The following is a 26632-nucleotide window of genomic DNA, read 5'->3' on the forward strand; positions in this document are numbered from 1 at the left end:
CCCCACCCCACATTCTTGCTTCCAAGTCTTGGCTTGTGCTGGGAATTCATCTGGCTTGAGCTCTGAAAAAAAAAAAAAAAAAAAAAACACCCGAGGAGGTTTTTCACATTGCTTTTTCTTGAGAAAAAATAAATGTCTAGAGTCCCAAAAGACCAGGCATCTAGTAGAAGCTTCCAGCATCTGCTATCAAGATTCCTGGTCCAGGTGAGGAGAACAGTTCCTCAGCAGCTGGGAGAGTTGGACTGCTTCCACAGCACCCGGGTGTGAATGGTGACCGTGTTCCCTGAAGGGTCCCTCTGAGGTCACTCTCCCACTTTGCAGATGGGGAAAGTGCCACACCACAATGGGAGGGACTTTCTCCCCAGTCCAGCAGTCAATAGCAGAGGCAGATGTCCTGACTCCCCAGTAAGAGCTCTCCGCACTGCCTGACTTTTCTCTTTCAGGCTGAGTCCTCGGGATGGAATGAGATGAGGACCGCTAGGCTGCATCCCTCCTCAGCCAGAGAGTTACTGCTGTTGGGCTAGAAGATTGAGTTCTTCTCATTCTGCACCAGCCCAGAGCCCAGGAAACCCAACCTCACAAAGGTAAGTGTGAGGGAAGAACAATAACTCCATAGTCCACCACAGGACCTCAGAGACCCAAGGTATCCACCTTTGGGAAAGTCATTATGGCCAGACTCCATGAAAGTAGGAATCTGACACATGGCTAAATCAATCTCTTAGCACAGGGCACTTGGGTGGCCAGAGATGGCAAAGAGAACAGTAGGTTGACTAATATGAACGCAAAGATATTTGCCTTCCTCATTATTGGTATCTTAGGATTTTTTCTTATCAAAAGATCTGTCTGCCAAGCAATTTGCCTGGCAGCTATTTCTTCTTTTAGTGAAATACAGTGTGTCCGTAAAGTCATGGTGCACTTTTGACCGGTCACAGGAAAGCAACAAAAGACAATGGAAATGTGAAATCTGCACCAAATAAAAGGAAAACCCTCCCAGTTTCTGTAGGATGATGTGGCAGCATGAGCGCATGCGCAGATGATGACATAACACCGTGTATACAGCGGAGCAGCCCACAGCCATGCCAGTTGAGATGTGGACAGTACAGAGGAAAGTTCAGTGTGTTCTGTGGCTCGCTAAACTCGAATCTGTGATCAAAGTGCAACGTGAATATCAGCATCTTTATTACGAAGCGCCACCACATAGGAATAAAATTACTCGGTGGGTTATCCAGTAAAATTACTCGGTGCTTATGCAGTTGAAGGAAACCGGCAGTTTGGTGGAGAAACCCCGTTCTGGTAGGCCATCAGTCAGTGATGAGTCTGTAGAGGCTATATGGGCTAGCTACCTAAGGAGCCCTAAAAAATCTGTGCATGAGCCCACATCGAACTGCACTGAATAGGTATGAAACTGGGAGAGTTTTCCTTTTCTTTGGTGCAGATTTCACATTTCTATCATCTTTTTTTGCTTTCCTGTGACCGGTCCTAAGTGCACCACGACTTTATGGACACACTGTAATTCATGTCACCATCCTCATGAGTATCACCGGCACCTCCATCGTATGTTAAAATCCCCATTGCACTTTCAAAGTGGCCAGTCCCATCCATAAATAATTAGAAAAACCCTAAGGACAGTTCTGGAGCCTACAATTCAAAGACCTTCAGAGGTGCTCTGTTTCTTTCTGTAAAATCTGGAAATCTGTTAGAATAGGGAAAATCACCAGGCATGGAAACTCCCTTCTACAAACAACCCAGGTACCTTTTCACTTTTTTTTATTTTATTTTTTTATTTTAGGGAGAGGAAAGAGAGATGGGGGAGGGAGCGGGAAGCATCAACTCATAGTAATTGTTTCTCACATGTGCCTTGACCAGGCAAGCCTGGGGTTTTGAACAGGCAACCTCAGCATTCCAGGTCGACAGTTTATCCACTGCGCCACTGCAAGTCAGGCCTTTTTCATCTTTTTATGAGAATGTTATTTCTAACTTAATAACACGCTGAAAAAGGCCAGGCCAGAGATACCTAATGAATGTTTTCTGATGCTGGTGAAATCATTAACTATTGTTAACTTAAGTAAAAATGCTTATGGAAAATGTCTTAAACAAACGTTTACTGAATGCCTTCTATGTGCCTAGCACTGAGCTATACCTGGAAAAACAATAATGAAGAATTAAGACACAGCTTTACTTTAACAGCTTTAATTCATTTCATTTCTGTTTGGGTTTTTTTTTTGTATTTTTCTGAAGTTGGAAACAGGGAGGCAGTCAGACAGACTCTTGCATGTGCCTGACCGGGATCCACCTGGCACGCCCACCAGGGGGCGATGCTCTGCCCATCTGGGGCGTCACTCTGTTGCAACCAGAGCCATTCTAGCACCTAAGGCAGAGGCCATGGAGTCATCCTCAGCGCCCAGGCCAACTTTGCTCCAATGGAGCCTTGGCTGCGGGAGGGGAAGAGAGAGACAGAGAGGAAGGAGAGGGGGAGGGGTGGAGAAGCAGATGGGTGCTTCTCCTGTGTGCCCTGGCCGGGAATCAAACCTGGGACTCCTGCACGCCAGGCCGACGCTCTACCACTGAGCCAACTGGCCAGGGCCTCATTTAATTTCTCTAGTCATATCATTCACATATTCTAGTGGAGCAAAAGAAAAAAAGACTTGCAAACAGGCACATTATGGAAATTGCCAGTTATAATAAGTGTAATAAAAACAAAGATGGACGATTCCCGGCCAGGGCACACAGGAGAAGTGCCCATCTGCTTCTCCACCCCTCCCCCTCTCCTTCCTCTCTGTCTCTCTCTTCCCCTCCCGCAGCCAAGGCTCCATTGGAGCAAAGATGGCCCGGGCGCTGGGGATGGCTCTGTGGCCTCTGCCTCAGGTGCTAGAGTGGCTCTGGTCGCAACATGGCGACGCCCAGGATGGGCAGAGCATCGCCCCCTGGTGGGCAGAGCATCGCCCCTGGTGGGCGTGCCGGGTGGATCCCGGTCGGGCGCATGCGGGAGTCTGTCTGACTGTCTCTCCCTGTTTCCAGCTTCAGAAAAATGGAAAAAAAAAAAAAATTCACAAAAAAAAACAAAAAACAAAAAAAACCAAGATGGAGATTAACAGAGGAAACTAGGGGCATTTTTAATCATCACCAAAGCAGAAACTCCAAAAATAGGTAATGGTCTTTATAAGATCATTTGGTGTATTTCTGTGTTTTGTTGTCAATATTAGCTGTGTATAAGTCAACACAGGGAAGTGTTGAATTTGGGTTGAAGAACCCAGTACCATTTGGTCCTCTAACCTACTAGATGACTGATAACCTGTAATCATCTGTTTACTTAAATTTCCTTCTTCCAGAATCGGAAGTTATCAGAGGAGATTAAGATGATGCTAACAGAAAAGCTGTTCACTAATTGTTTTTACTAAACATAAGCCATGGATGTGACGGGGACAAAGCATGACGTTGGCAACGAAAAGAGGGAATACAGGGAAAATTGGGATCGTTTGGTTTTTGTAAGTAGAGGGAGTAATAGCCATACAAGGCTCCACATTTTAAGGATTGTTGACAAAAAGGAGCATGGTTTTCATTAGCTGACTGGAGCCACTCACTTGGTTCATTCATATCGGGGATGTGGCAGTGATAAAACTAAGCACCCTCTGTGGCTCATTTACAGCCAGAACCTGGGGCCTTGCTCATGACCAAACACACTATAAGCCTTCACAACAGTCCATGAAAATGTCTGCAGCAACTGACATCCATCCCTTTCACCCCTCCACGGAGCCCACCCCTCCCTAGATTGGGCTATCAATCTGCTCCTCTCCCAACCTGCCCTCAGGGAACTCTCCTCCTGTGGGTCCCAATGACTGGGCTTCTCTCCTCCCCCTGAAGAAGATATACATCTGTCTCTTTTTTTTTTTTTTAATTCATTTTAGAGAGGAGAGAGAAAGGGAGAGAGAGAGAGAGACAGAGAGGGAGAGAAAGAGGAGAGAGAGACAGAGAGAGAAGGTGAGGAGGAGCTGGAAGCATCAACTCCCATATGTGCCTTGACCAGGCAAGCCCAGGGTTTTGAACCGGCGACCTCAGCATTTCCAGGTCGACGCTTTATCCACTGCGCCACCACAGGTCAGGCGCATCTGTCTCTTGTAAAAGAAATGTCCGGAATTAAGAGGCTGGAGAGTGAGCTGGCATTTTGACTGGGATAGGAGTTGGGTGGCCCTTTCGCCTACCTGTACCTCAGGCCTGGACTGTGTGCAAGAGATCTGGAGAAGATTCTGTTTCATTCTTGTCACCTGACAAATGAGGAAACTGAGGCCCAGAGCGGGGAAACCACACACAGCTTGCCAGTAAGGAGCCAGGTGAGATCTCAGCTGGGTCTAAACAAGTGGAAAAAAACACACAAAGCCTGGAGTGACTGACTGCCCTTCTCACGCCCAGTTCCGCCGGTTACTGGCTGCTTCGTCATGACAAAGCTACTGAACTCTGGAAGCCTGAGTTTTCTCATCTGGACAGCATCAAATAGTTTCCTCAACTCTCCTTGGTGACTTTAGTAAATGGAGCAATTCATGTGATATGCTCAGAGCAGACTCTGATGTTAAGTAAAGGGTAGTCACTATTATTGCCACTGTCAGTATTTTTAGCATAACCACAGACCCAACCTTCCAGATGTAGGCTCTAATCTGGTCCTGCCTTCCCCAGGCCAACGTAATCCCTCCCCCCTCCAGTGCCCTTGGCTGCCAGCATTCTGAACTGTAACCCATGGAAAGGCAGCTGTCAGAGAAAAGCCTGAGCAGACTGGTACGACAGAGGCGAGACAGCCCAGGAGAGAATCTCAGTTTTCACATCGTATTAGGTTCATGATTTTCTTTTTAAAATAATTTTAGAGGCTCGTGGTTTTCAAACTGTGTCCCTGGAGCCCAGAGGTCAGGATGGGGAGAAGTCCAGTACACAGACTCCTGGCCACCTGCTCAGCTTAACAAAGCATCTCTACCTCTAGCTGGTTCATACATTTGGGCGCCAAGAGAGTATGTATTCAAAGAGACAGGCCTACAGCCAATTCAAAATTTGAAAAACCTAACAGTCTATGATCTTTACAATCATTTTCTGCTTTTAAAAAAATCTATGGACTATAATTTTTTGAATTATCACTTAAGCCTTCATTTATTTATCTTCCAACCCTACCCCCACCCACCAAACAATTGGTTTAGTGGCAAGTGGGAAAAACAGAACACACATCTCCTGACTCCCACTCCAGTGCTCATTTCAATATATAACTATAGCCTCCAAATATCACTACCGATTTCAGGTGTGGGCAGAGAGAGAGAAATATGACACAATTCCTTGCATCTCAGTCAGTTCTCACCATTTTTCTATACTGCATCTAAAAAGGGGTTAAAAATCTCTCTTCTAGGAAATAAGGCAGGCCAGGAGGTGGTCAGACACTGAGGGAGCTAGTCACAGGTGCTCGGTCATCTTCAGTGAAGAATGACACAAAACTTGAATATCCAAGTCCTCCGGGCAGTTCAGTCCGTAGCTCCCTGCGGGATCCAGGAGCTCAAAAGGCCACAAGGCTAGCAGACAACTTCGATGTCAAGAGCTTAATGGCGAAAGGATTGGGGTAAAACCGGAGAATGGAAGCCTTTGGGTCCCCTCCGAAGGCAGATCAGATACGGATGGGAAAGGGACTGCTGAACCCCTACCGCCCTGGGTTTGCTTTCTTGTTCCTCAATCAGGGCTCCAGGCTCAGACCACTAGGTGTTAGGTCTTACCCAGATGGACTACTTTTCTTTTTAAATTCATTTTTAGAAAAAAAAAATTTTTTTTTCTTCTCTGTAGAGATGAGTGGTCTCCAAAGGGTTTCATTTCCTTTCTGAGTCTGAGGTTCAACCCGTGAGGTTTGACTTTCAATTTCTGTAGCCTTGCCGCTCCCTGAGCACTCAGAGGTCCTCCGGTGATGCCCCCTCTATTTTAAGAGCCCCCCAAAATAAGTTGAGTGACTACAGATAAGTTTTTGGTACTTTCCAAAATTAAACTATTTCCCTTGGTAAATTTCCACCAAATGAGCTCATTCATCTGAAAACAGGATGTGGCGCATGAAGAGAGTGAGGTCAGGTTGTCTGTTCACTTACACCGGCTTGGGGTGGAGAGGAAGGGGTGGGTGGGAGAGAAATGGGACCAGAGGCTGGCTTTTATAGGTCCCAGATCCTTCATGGAGTGGCCTGGGAATCAGTGAATTTTTAAATCAAAGACTCAAAACTCCGAATCCTTTTTTTCCCCCTCTTAGAATTGAAAGGCCCTAAAGAGACCGCCTCTGGTCAACCTCCCACAAATGACCTGTCTTGGAGGCCCCTGAGACCCTCGACTTGTCCAGAACAGGGATCTTTCACTGGAGAGACTCTGTAGTGCAGCGTCAGCTTCCGGGACAGGATCTGGGAGAAGCTCTGCGCCAGGTGGGAGGCTTAAATACATCCCAGGTTAAAAAACAAACAAACAAAACAGCCAAAGAACTAAAGCAAAATTCCCAACTCCAGTTGCCGGTCAAAACAAAAAAATGGGACCATAATACACCAAGAGAATTTAATGGGTGCGTCTGAGTAACTAAAAAACTCAACAAAGTAGGTAACCTCACTCCTCTCTCAGCCTACAGACCTGCACAGGCATTTAGAGGTCCGGATGGCGAAGGAAGGGGCCGTGGTCAAATTCGCAAAAATAAAGGTTGTTGGTAAACAAAAATTCTGTCCCAACACAAAGTTCCATAACTATTTTGCTTGATACACACAAATTAATAGGGGGAAAGTGACTGTTTGTGTGTTTAGCTGAAAACAGAAATGGTCCCTTAAAACAGTTTTGTGAAAGCACCCAGCCTTGGAACTATTTGTAACGAACTTCTCTTTGAGGACTGCGCCCAACCCAATAAGGTTGGACTAGCCTGGCACTCTGTTGGGCTCTTTGCAAAAATCCAAGAGAGCAAGGCTCGGGTTCCGCTCCTGCACACCCCATCTCTACGCGGGGTGTCAGGCAGGCAGGAGACTGGGGGTGGGAGGGCTGAAGTCTTAGATCTGTCTAGATTCGTTTATTCTGCGAAGACTTTACTGAGTCCTCCGTGTGTGCCAGGAACCTGGCACAAGGAGGAAGGGAATGGAAGCCCCGGGCAGGTGAACAGAGCGGGCTACGCCGCAGACCCCGCCCCGGGCCTCAGTTTCCCCATCTGGGGGAGCGCGCGCCCCGCCCCCGAGGCGGCCTCGTGAGCCAGCTCGGGCTGCGCAGACCCGCCCCGGCCCTCCCCGACCCTCCCCGACCCTCCCCGGCTTCCGCCGCGCGGCCACGTCTTCCAGGCCCCACCGGAAGCTTGCGCGGGACCGCGGGGAGGCGGTGGCTGCGGCGGCGGCCTCGAGGTTGGTTGCACTGCACCCCGCCCTCACCCCACCCCCGCCCAGGGACTGCGGACGGTGACCGGCCCCCGCCCCTGGCCCCGAGCTCGGCGCTCGGGATGCCCCAGGTCCCGCTCGCTCGGGCGGGGCTCCCCAGTGCAGGCCTCCCCGCTCGCTGCGCCGGACCTGGAGCCGCGGCTACAGAGCCCACCGGATTCCCTGGTCCAGCCCTTCCCGCGGGCGTCGGGCACCCCTAGGGTTCGCTCCTCCTTGAATAGTCGCGGGCGCTGCTCTGCTGTGAGCTCAGCTGGAGAGATGGCGGTGGCGAGACGACAGTCACCTGCCTGGGGAGTGGGGGCTGCGGGGGACGAGCTGAGCTGGGGACACACAGGCATCCCGGGTTTGCAGGACGCGATGGGATCGCAAAGAAGAGCGCGCAGCCCCGTTCTGGGGGGGGGGGGGCTACGCAGACTCCAAGGGGAAGTGGGGTCTCATCCAGGTGGGCCCCGAAAGACAAGTAGAGCTGGGAATATGGGGGTACGCGGCGCAGGGAGGCTTAGTGTGTGAGGATCCGGCGGGTGGAACCTTGACGATGAGCTTTGGAAGTTCAGAGGGAAAGAGAATTCTAAAGGAGGGGCCCAGAGTCGTGTCAGGTGCTGGCAGAAGGCTGGTTGGATGAAAACTAGGGCGGACCCGGGGCGTTTGGCGACTTAAACACTGTGAACCTTGGGGAGATGGTTCCGTGACAATGCGAGTGAGGCAGTGGAGCACCTGTGTGGGCAGTCTTTTCTAGAAGTTCTGTTAAAGTGAGGACAGAGTGTAGATGCGGGAGAGAAAATTGGGATGAGAGTGAAGGGCGTTTTAAAGCACGTGTGTGACTAGAGCACAGGCTCAGGGGGCTGGAGCCCCTACCCAGGGGTCTCAAACTCGCGGCCCGCCCACCAATTTTGTGCGGCCCGCAGACTAATCAAACTTCGTGGATTAGTCTGCGGGCCAGTCTGCAGGCCGCACAAAATTGGTGGGCGGGCCGCATACGGCCCCCGGGCCCCGAGTTTGAGACCTTGGGCAAGTCAGGAACCTCTGTGTCTTCATCTGTAAAATGGAGATAGATGACAATAGCTACCTCATAGGCTTCGTGTGAAGATTAGATGAGATGGTGCCTGTTAAAATATTTAACACAGCACTGAAAAGTAGCACTTAACTATTTTTCACTACTATTATTAGAGCAGCTAGGGCATATTATAATGTTGCCAGGAAGGAGCTGGTAGAGAGGGAGGCATTGAAGACAAAGGGGAGAGAAAAGGAACTTAGCAGAAAGGGACCCAGAACTTGGATGGGAAGAGTACTCTTGGGTGTCTGTCTCTGTCAGGCCAAGGGAAGGAGGAAACAGGTGGGGGTGCGGGGAAGTTTGCAGGTTTGGGGTAGCAGTTAAGGGAAGGCCTTTCTGAAAGTCTTGTCTGTAGTAGGCCTCAAGGTCAGTTGCTGAGGGCTAGGCCAGGGCTGTCCCGGGGTATGTGTGTGTGGTGGGGGGTGGAGGTCCTGATTTACACTGCAGTGCGAGGGTACCATTCCCTCTTTCCCAGCAGCTCCTGGTAGCCCCAGTTTTTCTCCAGGGAAGGTGGGCAGTTGAATTTATCTTTGGTCAGAGGGCAACAACTGACCTTCCTTGCCCACTTGTGAGGCTCAAATAAAGTTGGTAAGTGTGAAAACACCATATATAAGCATCATTTACCATTTTAATCCTTCCCCCTGGTCTTGAGCTGGGAGGTCTGTGGCCATCATTGGAATACAATGTCAAAGCCTTCTGAGCACCCCAGTTGGACCATACATCATGCCACACTTTCACCTATGATCTCATTTAGTCACAACAGCCAGGTGAGGTAGGTATTATTATCATCCCCATTTTACAGATTCAGAAAGTGAGGTTCAGAAGTTACAGACCTTGTCCGAGGACACACAGCTAGTAAATGGTGGTCTTAAGATCTAAGTTCAGATTTGTCAGACCTCAAAACCCATGATTTGAAACCACTGTAATAGTTTGCAAAACCCCTACTAGCAGCCCAGCAGGATAGAAAGATGTGAAGGACTCATCTTTTCCATTTGAGAGGTGAAAACAGAGGCTGGATGCTCCGGCCTCCACCTTGGCTCTGTCGGCTCCCCACTGGACATTGCTTTCATCTCTCTGGTATGTGTGAAGAAACACAAAGCTTGGAGTCCCACAGACCTGATGCAAATCTTGCTCTACCACCAGGAGCTGTGTGACCTTGGCCCAGGCATCTTGCTTCTCTGTGCCTATATGTGGTTGGAGAATTCCCAGCAGGCTGCTTTAGGTAATAAGAAAGAAAATGTTGCCCTGCCCACAGTAGATGCGTGTCCCGCTTGGCCGCTGAGACCAACTCCCTGTGGCCTTGTCTTTATTTAGAACTTTGTTCTCCTCAGGGCCGGGAAGTGGTGGTGCCTAACCCGGGTATGTGGCCACCTATGACTTCCTGAGTGGGGCCCTGAGGAGCACCCTGAGCTGTGTATGGTTCCGAGGCCTTGGGCCTGAGAAGAGGAGAGGGCCCTGTGTTGTAATCGTGACTGATGAGGAGTGCCACAGTCAGGGTCATCAGAGGCCTTCTGGTACTTCTGCTTGCCTTGGACCTAAGGTCCCAGAATCTTAGAATCCAGAGGACCCTTGGAGACTACCTTTTGCAACTCCTTTTTTTACAGATGGGGTAATCGAGACTCACTGGGAGGAAGTAACTTGTTCCCGAGACACTGGACAGGGCAGAGCTCAAGTGCCTGGAACTTACATTTTTGGACCTGCCACCGGGACCCTAAGGATTTCCAGCAGGGCAGTGAGCATCCACACCGAGAATTCCAGGCTGCTCAGAGGTCCCAGGGAATACAGACGGGTCAATGGCTGTGGCTCTCTCTGCTGCTGTCCCCTGGGGAAGAGGTTGGAGGAAGCCGGCGGCAGCCTGAGGTTCTCCAACAGGGTATCTCTGTGGTTCCTGCAAGTCTGTGACATGGTTGTTTTTTCTCTCTGACTCATTCTGTTGCTCTCTGTCATTCTAAAGAGTGACTGGACACTCCTAGAGCCTTCAGTCAGCATCCAGGGGATTTTTTTTTACCACAAAGGGTAATTCCTGCCCCATCCCTGCTGTGACTCAGCTGTGACGTTGAACCCCACAAGTCAGCGAGAAGATAAAGTCTTCAGACTCCTGCTCACCAGAGAGGGTGGCCCACACCAGAACTCACCTCTTCTCTCAACACAGACTCCACTGGGCTGGTCCCCTCCCCAGAGGAGCTTAGTCAGGACCCCTGGCCAGCCCGGGACCGTGGGATGGCCTCTGGGTCAGCCAGCAGCCCCCGCCCAGCCCCTGATGAGAACGAGTTTCCCTTTGGCTGCCCCCCCACCGTCTGCCAGGACCCATCAGAGCCCAGGGCCCTCGTCTGCACCGCCTGTCTCTCTGAGAACTTGAGGTGAGGGGTCAGAGGAGCAAAGTGGGTGGGAAGAAGGAGCCAGGGAGGGACCCTTGATGGGAAACACGGGTGAGAGGAACCAGTGGCTTTGGGCAGGTAACTTCACCTCCCTAGGCCTGTTTCCACACCCATTCCTTGCAGCCCCTGAAGCTGCCCCATCTGACTATTGGTGGAAGAAGTAACCACAGACAGATGTCAGCTGCCACCGCAGAAGGCTGTCCAGGGTGGGAGAGAGCCTTAGGCCCAGCGGGGCTCCTTACTTACTGTGATGCTGGGTGCAAATTGCTTCACCTCAAAGCCTTGGCTTCCTTGTCTGTAAAATGCCTGTAAAGGTATTTTCTACCTCCAGGACTAAGAGGCACAATCGGTAATATTCCAAAAAGCTTTTGTAATAATGAAGATAAACTTTCATAGTAAATGCTGAACTGCTATACAAATAGATCTCCCTCAACAGTTTCTCCCATCACCTTGTACTGTTTGCTGAGAACACTTTTAAAGGGAACAAAGATATCTGTATTTCTATATGTATGTATTTATAGATATATTTAGATATGTGTATATTGTTGAATATGTATATATGTCAATATATTTATGTAAATATGTGTTTTACATATATATAAGGTGTGACATCAGTGCGATCATTAGCATCCCACTTTAAGCAGTTAGTCTGAGCCTACTTTATGCCTCTTTCCTTGGGTCTTCAGACGAGCCTTGGAAAGGCAAATACTATTATTATGCCCTTTTACAGATGAGGACAGTGAGGCCTCATGGTGAGATTACGTCAGTCTGTCCCAGATCGGTTTTCTGGAAATGTGCTCTTTAACTGCTGTACGCCCCCAGTACGACCTTTACTTGGGGCTTTACAGCTTATGAAGGTGGGAAAACTGAATCAGGCCAGTTTGAAAAGTTCAAATGCTTTGACGCAGGGGTGGGGAGAAGTTGTGGCCACAGAAAGGCCAGGCTGTGGGAGTGGGGTGGTCAAAGCGTGACTGGTTTTACCGTCCAGCTGGGTGTCCTGGGTTCATCTCAGGCTTTGGTGCCGGGCTTCTCTCCCCATTCTTCCAGAACGTGGCAGAGGTGGGGAAGGAGCTGACTGGCTGTTGCCGCGACCTGGGCTTGAGGTGTGAGGAGCTCTGCCCAGCTCTGATCTTGACTCTGTTTTCTGTTGGCCTAATCTACCTGTCCTCCGAGGCCTCATGTTTGGGGCCTGACTAGTGGCTCTCACTGTGGGTCCGAATCATTTGGGAGCTTTGTAAAAGTCCATCAGCTCATGTGACACCCGGTCGGAGTCTGACACTCACTCCTGGTGAAGAACCTCAGGCTAGATGTTCTCCGAGGCCCCTTCTTGTTCTAATTGGCCACAGTCATCTACCATATTCCCCCATGTATAAGACACACTTTAATTTTGGGGCCCAAAATTTGGGGGAAAAAATGTATTACATAAAGTTATTGAACTCAAGTTTTATTCATCATGAAATTCATACAACTCCTCATCACAGTCAAAACTCCCATCCATTAGCTTGTCCTCATCTGTGTCTGATGACAAATCACTGTTTTCATATATTGCCTCGTCCGCAGTTTCATCTATGGCATTTGAAATGCCACACTTCTACAAGCACTGTATAAGACGCACCCAATTTTTAGACCCCAAATTTTTCGAAAAATGGTGTGTCTTATACATGGGAGAACACGGTATAATCCCTAAAACAGACCAAAACCAGATAGAGGAAGCTGAGAGAAACAAATATAGCCACACATCTACACACCTTTATCTGAACCTCTGGCTCAGATGTATTTTGGAATTCAGAATTTTTTCAGATTGCATTAAAGCAAGTTATTACATTACTACGTAATTCTTCCAGTGGGGATTCAGGCAGCAGTCATCACCAAGCCTATTAATATTTCTCTAGTGAAACATAACTGTTCACACTAAATGGGATGAGGGCCATAGTCGCCTCCAGTCACTTGGGGTCAGGTTTGGCTGCCAGAGAAGCTGCCTGCAAACTTCAGGGAGACATTGGATGCCCGTTGCCTTTGAGGCTCGGGAGTGATGGGTCCGGGACTGTGGACCTGCATGCTCACCGATGTATCAAGCACCACGCTGGGCAAGGCCTAGACTTTTGGAGCTATTGGGACAGAGGTTGGTACCAGGGATCTATAAATGCCTCACTCAGCCCGATTTGCTCATGTGTCTCTAGGAGCGGTGAGGTTCGGACGTGTCTCAAATGCAGAGGAGATGACCCCCAGTCTGTAAGCCCAGGAAGCCTCATGTCTCAGGAGAAGGTATGTTGGCACAGCCAGGAAAGGGTATTAGTCCATTTTTCTCCACTTGTCAAGGTTGAGGCCAAACAGACAGCTGTTCGCACAGACCCTGGCAGGCACCTCCCTCTTTGTCTCGAGTCTAGACTGAATTTGGTTTGTAAACAGTGAGGGGCCTGACAGCGCATTGGTGAAGCGACTTGCCCAAAGCCACCTGTTTGATCGGTGACAGATTCGGGGTGAGGACAACAGTCTAGACCAGGGGCCTGCAGGCCAAATCCAGCATGCCACCTGTTTTTATACAGCCCAGGAGCTAAGAATGGTTTCTGTGTTTTACATAGTTAAGGAAAAAATCAAAAGAAGAATGATATTTTGTGATGCACAAAAATTACCTGAAATTCGGACCTCCATGTCCATGAATAAAGTTTTATTGGCACTCAGCCACACCTACTCATGTATGAAGTGTTTGTGGCTGCTTTCGCCCTACAAGAGTGGACTCGTTGTAACATGGGCTTCAAGGCCCAAAATATTTCCTCTCTGGCCCTTTACAGAAAAAGTGGCAGCTCTTGGTCGACAGTTCTTCCTGCCCCTGATGGCTCTCAGACAAGAAGAGGTCATTCTCAGCTCCCCTCTGAGGCTCAGCCAAGCTCCTAGGAGTAGGAGATGGCTTTGGAAGTGTGAGGGGCTAAGGAGACATTCTCAGACCCACAGTTTAGAACCCCAGCCCTTCTCTGGGTCAGAAGGGCCCTCACAGGTCCTCTGTCCAGCCCAGAGGTTCCCACATGCTGACCAGAGCTGATCTATTCCCACCAGTTCCTGAAAAAATGATAAAAATAAGAAAATTATAGTGCACTTTTTATAAAACTTAATTCTTCCCATTTATAGAATCAACCTTTACTCGAGATCGTGTTCTTCCTGTACATGTCTTTATATAAATGGAATGATAGTGATAGTAAGTGATGGCATTTTTGGTAAAGCTTTGGGAAAATAAAAAGATGGCAATCTTTATGTTAATATACCACTTAAAAAAAAGAACTTGAATTGATCCATGAACCTAAAGCTATCAGAATGTAGGAACTGCTGCTCCAAATCTAAACCCCTTGTCTTAGACATGGGGGCCTGACCCCCACTGGGGGTCTCCGTGTGGAGCTGCCTGGTGACCAGGGCCTCACCGCTCAGCCATCCTCCCTGTCCTCCCTCTGAGGCAGCCGGCTCCTTTCCGCCAGAGCTCCCCCCTTGCCTCACGCCAGGGCCCAGGGGTCGGGGCCTGATGTTCAGGGTTGGTTCTGTGTGACTCAGTGTGTGCAGGACGACTCCGGTGCCGGTCTCTGCATCTGTACAATGAAGAGGCTGCGTTTGCTCACGCGGCCTTTCCAGGACCCGTGATGTCAAAGGACCAGTTAGTGGCTGGCAGGGCAGCTCTCCCTCCCACCTGCACTGAACCTGACACATGCAAGTCTCCACACCTACCCTCCCTTCTCCTGTCTGGCCCCCTATTCAGAGAGCTGGGAGGATTTCCTGCCCCACCCAGAGCTGGTGTTGAGGGCTCTCCCATCCCATTCTTTTTTTTTTTTTTTTTTTGCATTTTTCTGAAGCTGGAAACAGGGAGAGACAGTCAGACAGACTCCCGCATGCGCCCGACCAGGATCCACCCGGCACGCCCACCAGGGGGCGATACTCTGCCCATCCTGGGCGTCGCCATCTTGCGACCAGAGCCACTCTAGCGCCTGAGGCAGAGGCCACAGAGCCATCCCCAGCACCCGGGCCATCTTTGCTCCAATGGAGCCTTGGCTGCGGGAGGGGAAGAGAGAGACAGAGAGGAAGGCGCGGCGGAGGGGTGGAGAAGCAAATGGGCGCTTCTCCTGTGTGCCCTGGTCGGGATTTGAACCCGGGTCCTCCGCACGCTAGGCCGACGCTCTACCGCTGAGCCAACCGGCCAGGGCTCTCCCATCCCATTCTTAGCAGCCCCTTCCCCGCAGGCCCTCAAGGGAATCATAGCAAGGATCCAACGCTTTTCCCCAGAACTTTACAGTCCACAACATGCTGAGAGCTAATAAGTTAAACAGATTCATAAAATAACTTCCCAAGGCTCCCTGCTTGGGCATCTTAACACACTAACCATGGGAGCCATGAGTAGACCCACAACTCTCTAGGGCAGGGGTCCCCAAACTACGGCCCACGGGCCACATGCGGCCCCCTTAGGCCATTTATCCGGCCCCGCCGCCCTTCTGGAAGGGTACCTCTTTCATTGGTGGTCAGTAAGAGGAGCATAGTTCCTATTGAAATACTGGTCAGTTTGTTGATTTAAATTTACTTGTTCTTTATTTTAAATATTGTATTTGTTCCCCTTTTGTTTTTTTACTTTAAAATAAGATATGTGCAGTGTGCATAGGAATTTGTTCATAGTTTTTTTTATAGTCTGGCCCTCCAATGGTCTGAGGGACAGTGAACTGGCCCCCTGTGTAAAAAGTTTGGGGACCCCTGCTCTAGGGGCTGCCGTGATTCACCTGCACATGGGAAGGCACAGGCCGGATGCTTTCTGAGGGCCCTGCCTGCTTGAAGCCTCCAGGACTGTTTGTTTGTTTGTTTGTTTGTTTGTTTGTTTAATTTAAGTGAGAGAAGGGGAGACAGAGAGACTCCTGCATGAGCCCCGACTGGGATCCACCTGGCGAACCCCATCTGGGGCCACGCTCTGCCCATCTGGCCGATGCTTCCAACCAAGCTATTTTTAGCTCTTCAGGTGGAGCCTCCATGGAGCCATGCTCAGTGCCTGGGGTCAACATGCTCGAACCAATCAAGCCATGGCTGCTGGAGGGGAAGAGAGAGAGAGAAAACGGGTAGAGAAGCAGATGGTCACTAGTCCTGTGTACCTATCCTGACCAGGAATCAAACCCGAGACTTCCACATGCCAAGTCGACTCTCTACTACTGAGCAAACCAGCCAGGGCCCAAGACTATTGGTTTTTAACTTGTTTTACCCTCACCTCTTAACCAAATTCAGACACATTCATTGTATAACTCTTAGAGAATGTAGAGAAGAGATACATTACTATCTCCATCCAATGGCTTTAAGTTGTTTCATCTTTGTTAACATGAAATCAGATGACAGTGGAAGTGCTTTGATTAAAGGGGAGTCTGGAACTCCATCCTCTTAGTTACTCCAGCTGCCCCAGCCTCTGAGGGACTTTGGGGATTCCTAGGGGGCCCAGCAGGGCACAGTTTAAAACCTACTGCCTTAAACTAAAAGTGACTCTAGTGGTGGAATTACAGGAACTGTAACAGGCTGCAGGGTGGGAGGGGGTGCTGCCTACATTTGGGGGCAGGCAGACCTCCGAGCAACATGGGTCTTCCTCCCACCCCCACTTCCCCTGCCTGAAGGGGTCATCATTGCACCCCCAGTGGAAGGCTGGGCAGGCAGTGAGCCAGTGGTTTGACTCCCGCACAAAGCCACACAGAGGAAACACCAGGGACTCCTCCTGACCCTGATGGGAACTTTGGGGGGGCTTTTGACCAAAGGAGAGCATCTGATTACAAGTCAACACTTTGCATGTATGGAGTTTCGAAGTTTGTGCTTCTGGGGAAACCTGGGGAGTGGAGGTGCGTGGGAGGGCTGGGCCGGAGCCCGGCTGACCCAAGCCTGCGCACCAGCCTCACAGACACTTTCCCTGACATGTGCTTATCAGTTTGTCCTCATCCTCTGACTTCAGTGGATTAATATCTCTCTCAGGAGTGCTCACAGCCACGGACCCATTTGGTAATTTAAGAAGCAGATATTAAAGGATTACTATTGGCCTAGTTAGAGACCTTGTTCTTGCCTGGAATGACCTTCCTGTAGAAACGGCAATGAATAGGAGACAACCGGTGGATGGAAATAATGTTCAGTTCTCACTGCCTGTGACCATGTGAATGGAATTGTTTCTCTTACTCTCTTCCCTCTGAGACCACTCAAGGTCAAAAGCAAGCTAGCTCCTGTTGTCACTGGCTTACAGGTTCTTGACTAGAAAATGACAGGAGTCAGGCTATCTGTTTCCATTCTGTACTGGATTCCTGCCAGGTGGCTGTATGTCCTTCCAATGATGGGGTGCTCATTCTCCATGAAGTGACCACTTCTGGCATGGGGGCTCTGACTCTTGTACCATCTTCCTCTTTGTACTAAGCTGAAGTCTGTCTCTCTTCAGGCCACACAAGGCAAATTAGCCACCTGGCCTCTGAAGTGGTCCTGCATACGTGGGAAGATGCTGACCACATCCCTCTTGAGTCTGCCCTTAGTCTCTGTGCGTGTGTGTATGTGTCCGTGTGTGTGTGTGTGTGTGTGTGTGTGTTCTGCCCATGTGGGGCATTGCTCTGTTGCAACCAGAGCCATTCTAGCGCCTGAGGTGGAGGCCATGGAGCCATCCTCAGCACCCGGGCCAAGTTTGCTCCATCGGAGCCTTGGCTGGGGGAGAAGAAGAGAGAGACGGGGTGGGGGGGTGAAGAAGCAGATGGGCGCTTCTCCTGTGTGCCCTGACTGGGAATTGAACCCGGGACTTCCACACGCCAGGCTGACACTCTACCATTGAGCCAACTGGCCAGGGCTGTGCATGTGTGTCCTTTAAAGTGTGGTGCCTAGACATGCACTCCTGAACCCATACACTTCTAACCCTGATGGTTCACCTGTGACCTCAGTAATCCTGTGATGTCCTGTGGCAGTAGGGATAGCCCTGTTTCGCTGCTGGCTGATACATCAAGGCTCAGTGAGGAGGTGTGCCGGGACCAAGGTCATATTGCAATAGGGAGGCAAAGCCGGGCTCTGACTCCTGCTTCCCAGGCTGGTGGCTTCTTCTCTGCCGCCTCTAAATGGCAGATCACACCAAATGTTTTATGCAGGTTTAAATACCACAGTGGGCCTCAAGTGCTGGAATCCACCAAGTGCTATGGAAAAACAGGAATGGGCAGGACTGTTTTCAACGGGGAAAATCAGGCAGGGCTTCCTAGAAGAGGTGGCAGTTGAGCTGAGCAGAGATTGCCATGGAGGAAGCTGGCCCAGGCACAGAGGAGGGCAGGAACTGGTGAGCACAAAGTGACTGGGTCTGTCTGCCCTGTCACTGGGTCTGTCTCCCTCAACACCAGCTGAAAGCTGAGCCAAAACAGTCCCTGCAGTCATGCAAGCCCTCAGGGAGTCTGTGCCCAGCGCAGCGGAGCGGCCGTGCCTGGCCCGCCGCAGACCCCCTGTTCTGTGCAGTAGCTTTGCAGAGACAGCTCTCACATTCCTGGCACCCTCTTAATGCTCACATTATTGGAGGCCTGCAGATCCCTAAGTGGGGACCTCTCAGTGGAACCCTCTGCTGACCCTGTCACAAAAGGCCTGGGTACGCAGGATGACTTGGAACACCACATACCCCCAGCCTTCCCGGACACAGACAGAAGGACAAGTGTTCCCTCAGGGCTGGGATTTTGTTTTCTCTGTCTCTGCTTCCTCCTCAGAAGAAATTCCACTGCCAATTTTATTTTTAGCAGTTTGAAGCAGGAGGCCACTCACAGGGGCTGCTTGGGGCACCAGACGTCCACCAGGCTTGGGCTGGGACAGATGCCCCAGGCTTCCTTTGCAATCCCAGCTAGATTTCCTTTTCTGTCCCCTCAAGTCCTCAGACTTCGGGTGAGGGTCCTTTGGTCAAGGTAAGGACTCCCTGGTGTGCAGGAAGGACCCTAGACACACCTCACCTTCGCCCCAAACTTGCATCGCCTCCCACAGGTCACTGCCCATCGCTGAGCTTTGGCTCCTCCACCTACACAGGAGAAGCAGAACCAAGTCCCGACCTTCCTCACGGGACCACTACCTCTGATGGGCGGCGCTCACTCAGGTGCCGAGAAAGCAGCAAGCCCTCTGAGATCTCATGACTATGGGACCAAAGACCCAAATTCAGTCACCTACACAAGTGTGCAAACCTGGTGTGACCCTGAGCAAGCCAGTCACCCATTTCCCCTCTGTGCTATGGTGAAGGTCGTCCTACCCTGCCTGCCTCAGCTATGATGACAGGGATCCTGTGATAGCATCCGAGAGTGCTTGGGTCCTGTGTAAATACAGATACAGTTAGGGGTGTTCCTCACCTCCCCAAGGAAATCCAATGGCAGAATGGTGTTTTATAGAATTAGTTATTGAAGTTTGAGATGTGAGGATTAAATGAGATGCATGTATATGACAACCACTAGAGGGAGAAAACATATGCTAAGGGCGTGCTGCTACTGATAATAATGGCTAACATTTATTGAGTATCATATTAGGCAGAATGATGTTCCCCAGAGATGTCCACATGTTAATCCCTACAAATATGTTGCCTTAAGTGGCCGTATTAGTCTGTTTGGGCTGCTATAAGAAGGTACCTCACACTGGGAACCCTGAACAACAGAACTTGATTTTCTCCCAGATATGGAGGCAAGAAATTCAAGACAGGATTGGTTTCTTCTGAGGCCTCTCACCTTGGCTTGTAGATACTGATGCCATCTTTTTCCTGTATCTTTACATTGTCCTCCTTTGTACATCTGTGTCCAAATTTTCTGTTCTTTTTTTTTTTTTTTCAGTTTAGTGAGAAGAGGGGAGGCAGCAACAGACTCCTACATTTACCCTGACCAAGACCCACCTGGCAAGCCCACTAGGGGGCAATGCTCTGTCCATCGTGGGTGTTGCTCAGCAACCGAGCTCTTCTCGGCCTCCCTGGTCCGAGGTCGAGGCCATGGAGCCATCCTCAGCACCCAGGGCCAGCTTACTTCAACTGAGCCATGGCTGCAGGAGGGGGAGTGGGGGGGGGGGGAGAGAGAGAGAGAGAGAGAGAGAGAGAGAGAGAGAGAGAGAGAGAAAAGCGAGAGGGAGAGAGAAAAGCAAGAGGGGGAGAACTGGAGAAGCAGATGGGCACTTCTCCTGTGTGCCCTGACTGGGAATCGAACCTGGGACATCCACACGCTGGGCTGATGCTCTACCACTGATCCAACCAGCCAGGGCCCCAAATCTTCTGTTCTTATTAGGACACCAGTCATATCAATTGGGGCCCATACTACTAACTTTAACTTAATCACCTTTTTAAAGACTGTATTTCTGAATGTACTTATGTTCTGAGGATTAGGACTTCAACACATGAATTTTAGGGGGTATAACTTAGCCCATAACAATACCAAAAGTGACTTATTGTACACAGATGTGATTAAATTAAGGGTCCTGAGATGGAGAGATTATGTTGGTGGGTCCAGTATAATCACAAAGATCTCCATTAGAGTGAGACTAGAGACAGTCAGAGAGGGCCTGGAAGATGTTCTACTGCTGGCTTTGAAGATGGAGTAAGGGGCCATGAGCCAAGGAATGCAGGCAAGTTCTAGAAGCTGGAAAAAAATTAGGAAACGGATTCTCCCCTAGAGCCCCCAGCAGGAACACAATCCTGCCAGAACCTTGCTGTTTGATCTTCAGAACTATCCAGTGGTCAGCAAACTCATTAGTCAGCAGAGCCAAGTATCAACAGTACAACGGTTGAAATTTCTTTGAGAGCCAAAATTTTTAAACTATATAGGTAGGTACATTCCTTATTGAGGTAGCGCCCGCATGTGGTATTTTGTGGAAGAGCCACACTCAAGGCGTCAAAGAGCCATATGTGGCTCATGAGCCACAGTTTGCTGACCAAGGGTTTAGGCCATTAAGTTTGTGGCAATATATAACTAAGACCAGAATTTACATGTATGATCTCATTTAATCCTCACAATAACTTTATAAAGGAGGATACTATTATTATCCCCATTTTGCAAAGATTAATACTCCCCCATGGCCACACGGCTAGCACGTGATGTGACCGAAATGGACTTTGCACCCTGACATGTTGGCTTAAGAGCCTACCCCTTTAATTCCTATAGCACTCTTAAGGAGTGAGTGACTGATTAACTCCTGATGGACCTGTGGGCAGACTGCTGGCTACTGAAGCCTCTGAAGGCCTCTCAAGTCACCCCTGCCCATCCCCTGATAGCCGTTGGAGGCTGGTCACAGCCCATGTCCATCCATACATCATAACAAGGACGACTCCTACATCAACCGTGGGCCGGACTTTTCATTACACTACACAACACCTTTTGGCTGAAAGAACACATGCCTCTCCAGCTGCATGGTGTTTCTGGAATTCTGCTGTTTTCCTCTGCCACCTTTTTATTCCTCTTATGACTCTCACTTCCAGCTTAGAACCACAGAAGATTCGAATCATGGACTTGGCAGGAGCTTTAGGACCTGAGAGGTTCCTCTAGCCTAGTCCATTCACCAGGAACTAGGTCCATGACAAGCATCAGTCCCTCCGTCGTTCCCACAGGTCAGGAGGCTACCTGCAGGGAGAGGCTGAGTCACTGCACAGTTCTCAAAGCCAGCATGGTCTCCCTGCCAAGGCTGCCCCTACCCCTACCCCCACCCCCAATAAAACATCTGTTTTCTATTCTTTGTTAGGAACATCGTGTGCTTGAACCCCAGGGTAGCAAGGCGAAGGGGGGCGGCCCTTTGCTGGGCTGTGTTTTGTGTCCTAAGCCAACCATACTCATTAAGCCCACGGTTCTCGGGTATTTTACTTTTAAAGAATAGTAACTAATGTAGCTTTGTATTTGCTCAGCCCAAAAGACCTGGGTCCTTCCCCCTCCCCTTTTTTTTAATCCAAGTCTCCATTTGGCCCCATTGATTATTATTTTTTTAAAAACAACAACAGATCTATTTGAAAATCAAGATATTATTTATATGCAATAAAATTTACTCATTTTAAGTGTACAGTTTGATGAATGCCAGTTAATGTATACAATTGTGTGACTACTACAGTCAAGACGGTGAATGTTTCTTTTCTGCACCAAAGAAAGCCTCCTGTGCCCTTGGTTAATCAGTTCCGCCAGCTACAGCCCCAGGCAGCCACTGATACACTTTCTGTCACTGTAGTTTTGCCTTTTCTAGAATCTCATTAAGAGTAGAATCATAGTATGTAGTCTTTTGTGTTTGACTTCCTTTGTTTAGCATAGTGTTTTTGAGGGTCCTCCTTGCTATTGCAAATGGTCTTTTAGTCCCTCTGATTGCTGAGTAGCTCTAGGGGGAAACCCACACCATCCATTCACCAGATGATGGGTATTTGGCTCACTTCCAGTTTGGTGCTATTATGAATACAGCTGCCATGAACATTCACATACACACATGAGCTTATGTTTCCGTTTCTCTTGGCTAAATTTCTAGGAGGGGAATGTGGCTTGTATGATAACTTTATTAGCATGGTTGATAAGTAAGTTGCTTTTTGTAAGTCTGATTTAACTTTATGAGACACTTCCATAGATTTTCCCCCCAAAGTAGCCGTGCCATTTTTCATTCCCACTAGCAACATGCATATGTTTCAGTTCCTCTTTATCCTCCCCCAGACTTGGTATTAGTATTCTTTTTTCATCTCACCCATCTAGTGAGTGGATAATGGTATTTCACTGTGATTTTTTTTTATTTACTCATGAATTATGTTTATTTCTTAAATGTTTATAAATTATCAATTTCCTACTTTGATCTTATTTATTCTATTCTAATATAGTCTGTAAATAATTTTTATCCCTTCTGTAGTCTTTATTTGAATATTTATTAATTTCTTTCTTTTTAAAATAATTGTCTCTTGGATGCATGTGACTTGATCTCTGATTATACATTTTCACTGTGATATTTCATTCTTTTTCTTTTTGTTTTGTTTTTTTTTTTTTCATTTTTCTGAAGCTGGAAACAGGGAGAGACAGTCAGACAGACTCCCGCATGTGCCCGACCGGGATCCACCCGGCACGCCCACCAGGGGCGGTGCTCTGCCCACCAGGGAGCGATGCTCTGCCCATCCTGGGCGTCGCCATATTGCGACCAGAGCCACTCTAGCGCCTGAGGCAGAGGCCACAGAGCCATGCCCAGCGCCCGGGCCATCTCTGCTCCAATGGAGCCTTGGCTGCGGGAGGGGAAGAGAGAGACAGAGAGGAAAGCACGGCGGAGGGGTGGAGAAGCAAATGGGCGCTTCTCCTGTGTGCCCTGGCCGGGAATCGAACCCGGGTCCTCCGCACGCTAGGCCGACGCTCTACCGCTGAGCCAACCGGCCAGGGCCGATATTTCATTCTAATTTACATTTCTCTGTTGACTGGTGATGCTGAACATCTCTTCATAGGTTTATCATTTATATATCTCCTTTTGTAAAGCATCCGTTCAGTATTTTACCCATCTTTTATTAGGTTGTTTGTCTTCTTATTATTAAATTGTAAGAGTTCTTTACATATTCTGGATACAAGCTTTTTTGAAATCCATGTTTTGGAAAGAACTTTTGTCCCAGTCCCCCATGGGCTTCCTCTTGTTAAGAGTTACAGTTGACCCTGGAACAGTGTGGGGTTAGGGGCACCAACCTCCCACATAACAAAAGATCTGTGTATAACTTTTGATTGCCCCCAAACTTAACTACTACAATTATTCCTCAGTATCCACAGGACATTGGTTCCAGGATGCTCCACAGATACCCAAATCCGTGGACGTTCAAGTCCCCTATATAAAACGGCATAGATCAATGCGAACGGCCCTCTGCATCCATAATTCCCAAACACAGATCAAAAACAGTACAGGTATTTATGGGGAAAAAAGATCCACATATCAGTGGACCCACACAGTTTAAATCCATGTTGTTCAGGGGTCAACTGTAGTGATATGGTGTGGGAAGAGCCTGTATCTGTCTATGCTACTTCCTAGCTGTTCCTCCTTGGGCAAATCCCTTCCCCTCTGTGAACCTCAGTTTCTTCATCAGTAAAATGGGAACAAGAAATTTATCCTGCCTTCCCCACAGCATTGTCAGGGGCCCTAGGAAGAGTTATGACCACAAAAGCATTTTGTAAACTCCTCGGACCTATAAATAGGTTAACAGTATGGTCAAGTCGCTGCTGAGCACTGAGACACCCTCTCCTTGCTGTGTCCCTGCTCTCAGCTGTGCATTAACTAGGAGGAGAGCCGTGCAAGGCGGGCATTCCTTGGTTAAAGTGGATTGCCACAGAGAGATGCAGATGGCAGTTGTGAGGAGTGTCCCCATCGGCCTCAGGAGGATGGAGGTGCTCACTCATGCAGCCAGCATGTCCCAAGTGTCTCTTCTGTCCAGACCTTGCCCTCAGCACTAGGAACACAGCCTCACAGAGCCCCAGACCCGTGGGGCAGCCAAACGGTGAATGGTGATCACAGGGCTGCTTAGATGCTGTCCCGACAGGAGAAGTAGCCCTGCTGCCCTGGACCCCAGCAGGGGCCCTGATCCTGTTTTGAGGGAGGGTCACAAAAGGGGTCAGCCAGGCAGAAGCCCAGCCCAGCACGCACGTACCCTGTTGGATCTTGGTGCTTTGCAGAGAGCTCCAGTGGTCCCACTGGGAATCCCGTAACATCTGGTGACATGTTATTATTTCCAGGACCACCCTGAGGTGGCTGCAGATGGAGTTGTGTGCCCCTTTGCAGGTGTTGGCTGCTCCTTCAAGGTGAGAATCGGAGAGTAAGAAAGAACACCCTTCACTACAGCCTTAGTCTCCCCACTGCAGCCCCGCTAGGATTTTCCCACACCAAGCTTCTCCTCTGGATGTCCCTTACATTTCTCAAACAACAAATCTCACTAGTAAATTATGTCTGTACTCAGCAAAGTTCTTCTTAATGTCTCATCTCAATATTGTAGCATCACTAAAATCACCCCCGGCCCCCGTGCCTCTCTCCATGGTGCTGAATCACCACAGCACTCAAAGGACAGAATTGTTGCTCTAGAGATGGGATGCACATGGCTCACCGTGGGCATGTGTGATGCCAGGGCCCCCCCAGTCCCCCTCTCTGCACACAAAACAGCTTCTCCTTTGCTGGGTGAATGGATCTGACTTTCTCTGGGAACCGTCTCTGCTTTCACTGATCAACCCCGCTCTCTTGGCAGGGGAGCGCAAAGTTCATGCAGGAGCATGAGGTCACCTCTCAGGCCGCCCACCTAAACCTGCTGTTGGGGTTCATGAAACAGTGGAAGGCCTCACTGGGCTCAGGACTGGGGTCGGGGCCCCTGGCGCTGGAGCGGAATCTGTCAGACCTGCAGCTGCAGGCGGCCGTGGAGGTGGCTGGGGACCTGGAGGTGGACTGCTACCGGGCACCCTGCTCTGAGAGCCAGGAGATGCTGGCCCTGCAGCACTTCATGAAGGAGAAACTCCTGGCCGACCTGGAGGGGAAGCTGCGCGTGTTTGAGAATATTGTTGCTGTCCTCAACAAGGAGGTGGAGGCCTCCAACCTGGCCCTGGCCGCCTCCATCCACCAGAGCCAGCTGGACCGTGAGCTCATCCTGAGCTTGGAACAGAGGGTAAGCATGAGGGGCACGGTCACCTCAAGGCCGGCCCAGGGGGTCCCCTTCGCCCCATCTTGTCTCCAGAGCAGTGGGTCAGCCTTCCTCCGAAGGATTCTCCCTGCTCACAGCAGTCACTCCCCCATCAAAAGTCTTTCTACTGTGTCCCCAGACCTTGTAGGTGGAGCACTTAGAAGTTATAGTTAAGGTCAGTCCCCCCATCCAGTGCTTCATTTCCTTTGCTTGAGTTTCTCTCATGGTAGGGTACTTCCTTCCCAAGATGCTCATTTCATTGCAGGACATTTTCCACTATTAGAAAGTTCTTCTTACACCAGACTGAAATCAGCCTCCCTGTGTCTTCCCTGCATTGTTCCTGGCCTTGCCCCCTCAGGGCCCACAAAACAAATCTGCCTTCTAGACCCTGCGGAAGTCCTTCAGCAATGAGCAGTTAGTGATTATATTCTATCTGAGTATTTCCTTCTTTAGGCTGAACACCCCCAATACCTTTCCTTCATCACAGCCTGTCGTTTCATGCTGTTCTCAGATGCTCTGGCTCTAAAGGATTCCACACATCAGAATGATGGTCCCAGACCAACTCCAGATAGTCCACTTATCTGAAAGTTCTTGGTAGTATAGGACTGTTTTCTCCTCCTTTGTTCTAGAGCTTATACTTTTTAAAATATAATCCGTCACCATGTTAATGTTGCTTTTTTTTTTTTTTGCAACATTGCATCACTGTCTCATGTTGAGTTAGGCCTGGATTTTAGTTCCAGCTCCAACATTAACTTGCTCTGCAGATCTGAACAAGTCACTTTCCCTCTTAGGACTTCAACTTTGTCATAAGTAAAACTGGGGATTCAATTTCTTTAAGAATATTCACTTCCACTTCTGACTCTCCTACATGAGCACACCCAAGAATATTTCTGTAGTCTTTCAAATGTCAACGAGGAACCCTACCGGAAGAGCCAGGGGCTGGGTTCGAGAGACTGAATAAAGCCTTTATTTATGTAACTCCTGCTCAGTGAGAAGGTGGCCTTCCTGAGGGCAGCGACTGTGTCTTCAGTTCAACAAACTTCCTGGCTCTCCTCTTGCATGCCAGGCATCATGCAAGGCTTTTTACACAAAGAGAAAACAAGTATGGTCCCAGCCCTCAGAAGGGAGACGTCTCTCTGGTAGCAAAGGCAGAAAAGGAAATCTCGTAAAACTGCTATAAGGGCTCTGAAAGAACACAGATGAGAGAGAGGGGCCA

General features: G+C 49.4%; 1 protein-coding gene across 8 annotated transcripts in view; it reads left to right on the forward strand.

Annotated features, from left to right (window-relative positions):
• The first annotated feature begins 451 nt into the window (after window positions 1-451).
• Window positions 452-26632, forward strand: part of TRAF1 (TNF receptor associated factor 1) — a 34641-nt gene continuing 8460 nt past the window's right edge. Inside the window, exons 1-6 of one of the 8 annotated variants that reach the window (XM_066256354.1) lie at window positions 7445-7637; window positions 9592-9670; window positions 10053-10808; window positions 13007-13091; window positions 24488-24553; window positions 24991-25401. In XM_066256354.1, the coding sequence (XP_066112451.1) occupies window positions 10669-10808; window positions 13007-13091; window positions 24488-24553; window positions 24991-25401 (702 nt within the window). In that variant the 5' untranslated portion in view covers window positions 7445-7637; window positions 9592-9670; window positions 10053-10668. Of the gene's footprint in view, window positions 585-7278; window positions 7365-7444; window positions 7638-7688; window positions 7840-8400; window positions 9221-9591; window positions 9671-10052; window positions 10809-13006; window positions 13092-24487; window positions 24554-24990; window positions 25402-26632 lie in introns of those variants that run through there. The other 7 variants (XM_066256355.1, XM_066256357.1, XM_066256361.1 and 4 more) reach the window with 7 other exon arrangements.

The sequence above is a fragment of the Saccopteryx bilineata genome, chromosome 2, assembly GCF_036850765.1.
Source record: "Saccopteryx bilineata isolate mSacBil1 chromosome 2, mSacBil1_pri_phased_curated, whole genome shotgun sequence".
Lineage (NCBI taxonomy): Eukaryota > Metazoa > Chordata > Mammalia > Chiroptera > Emballonuridae > Saccopteryx > Saccopteryx bilineata.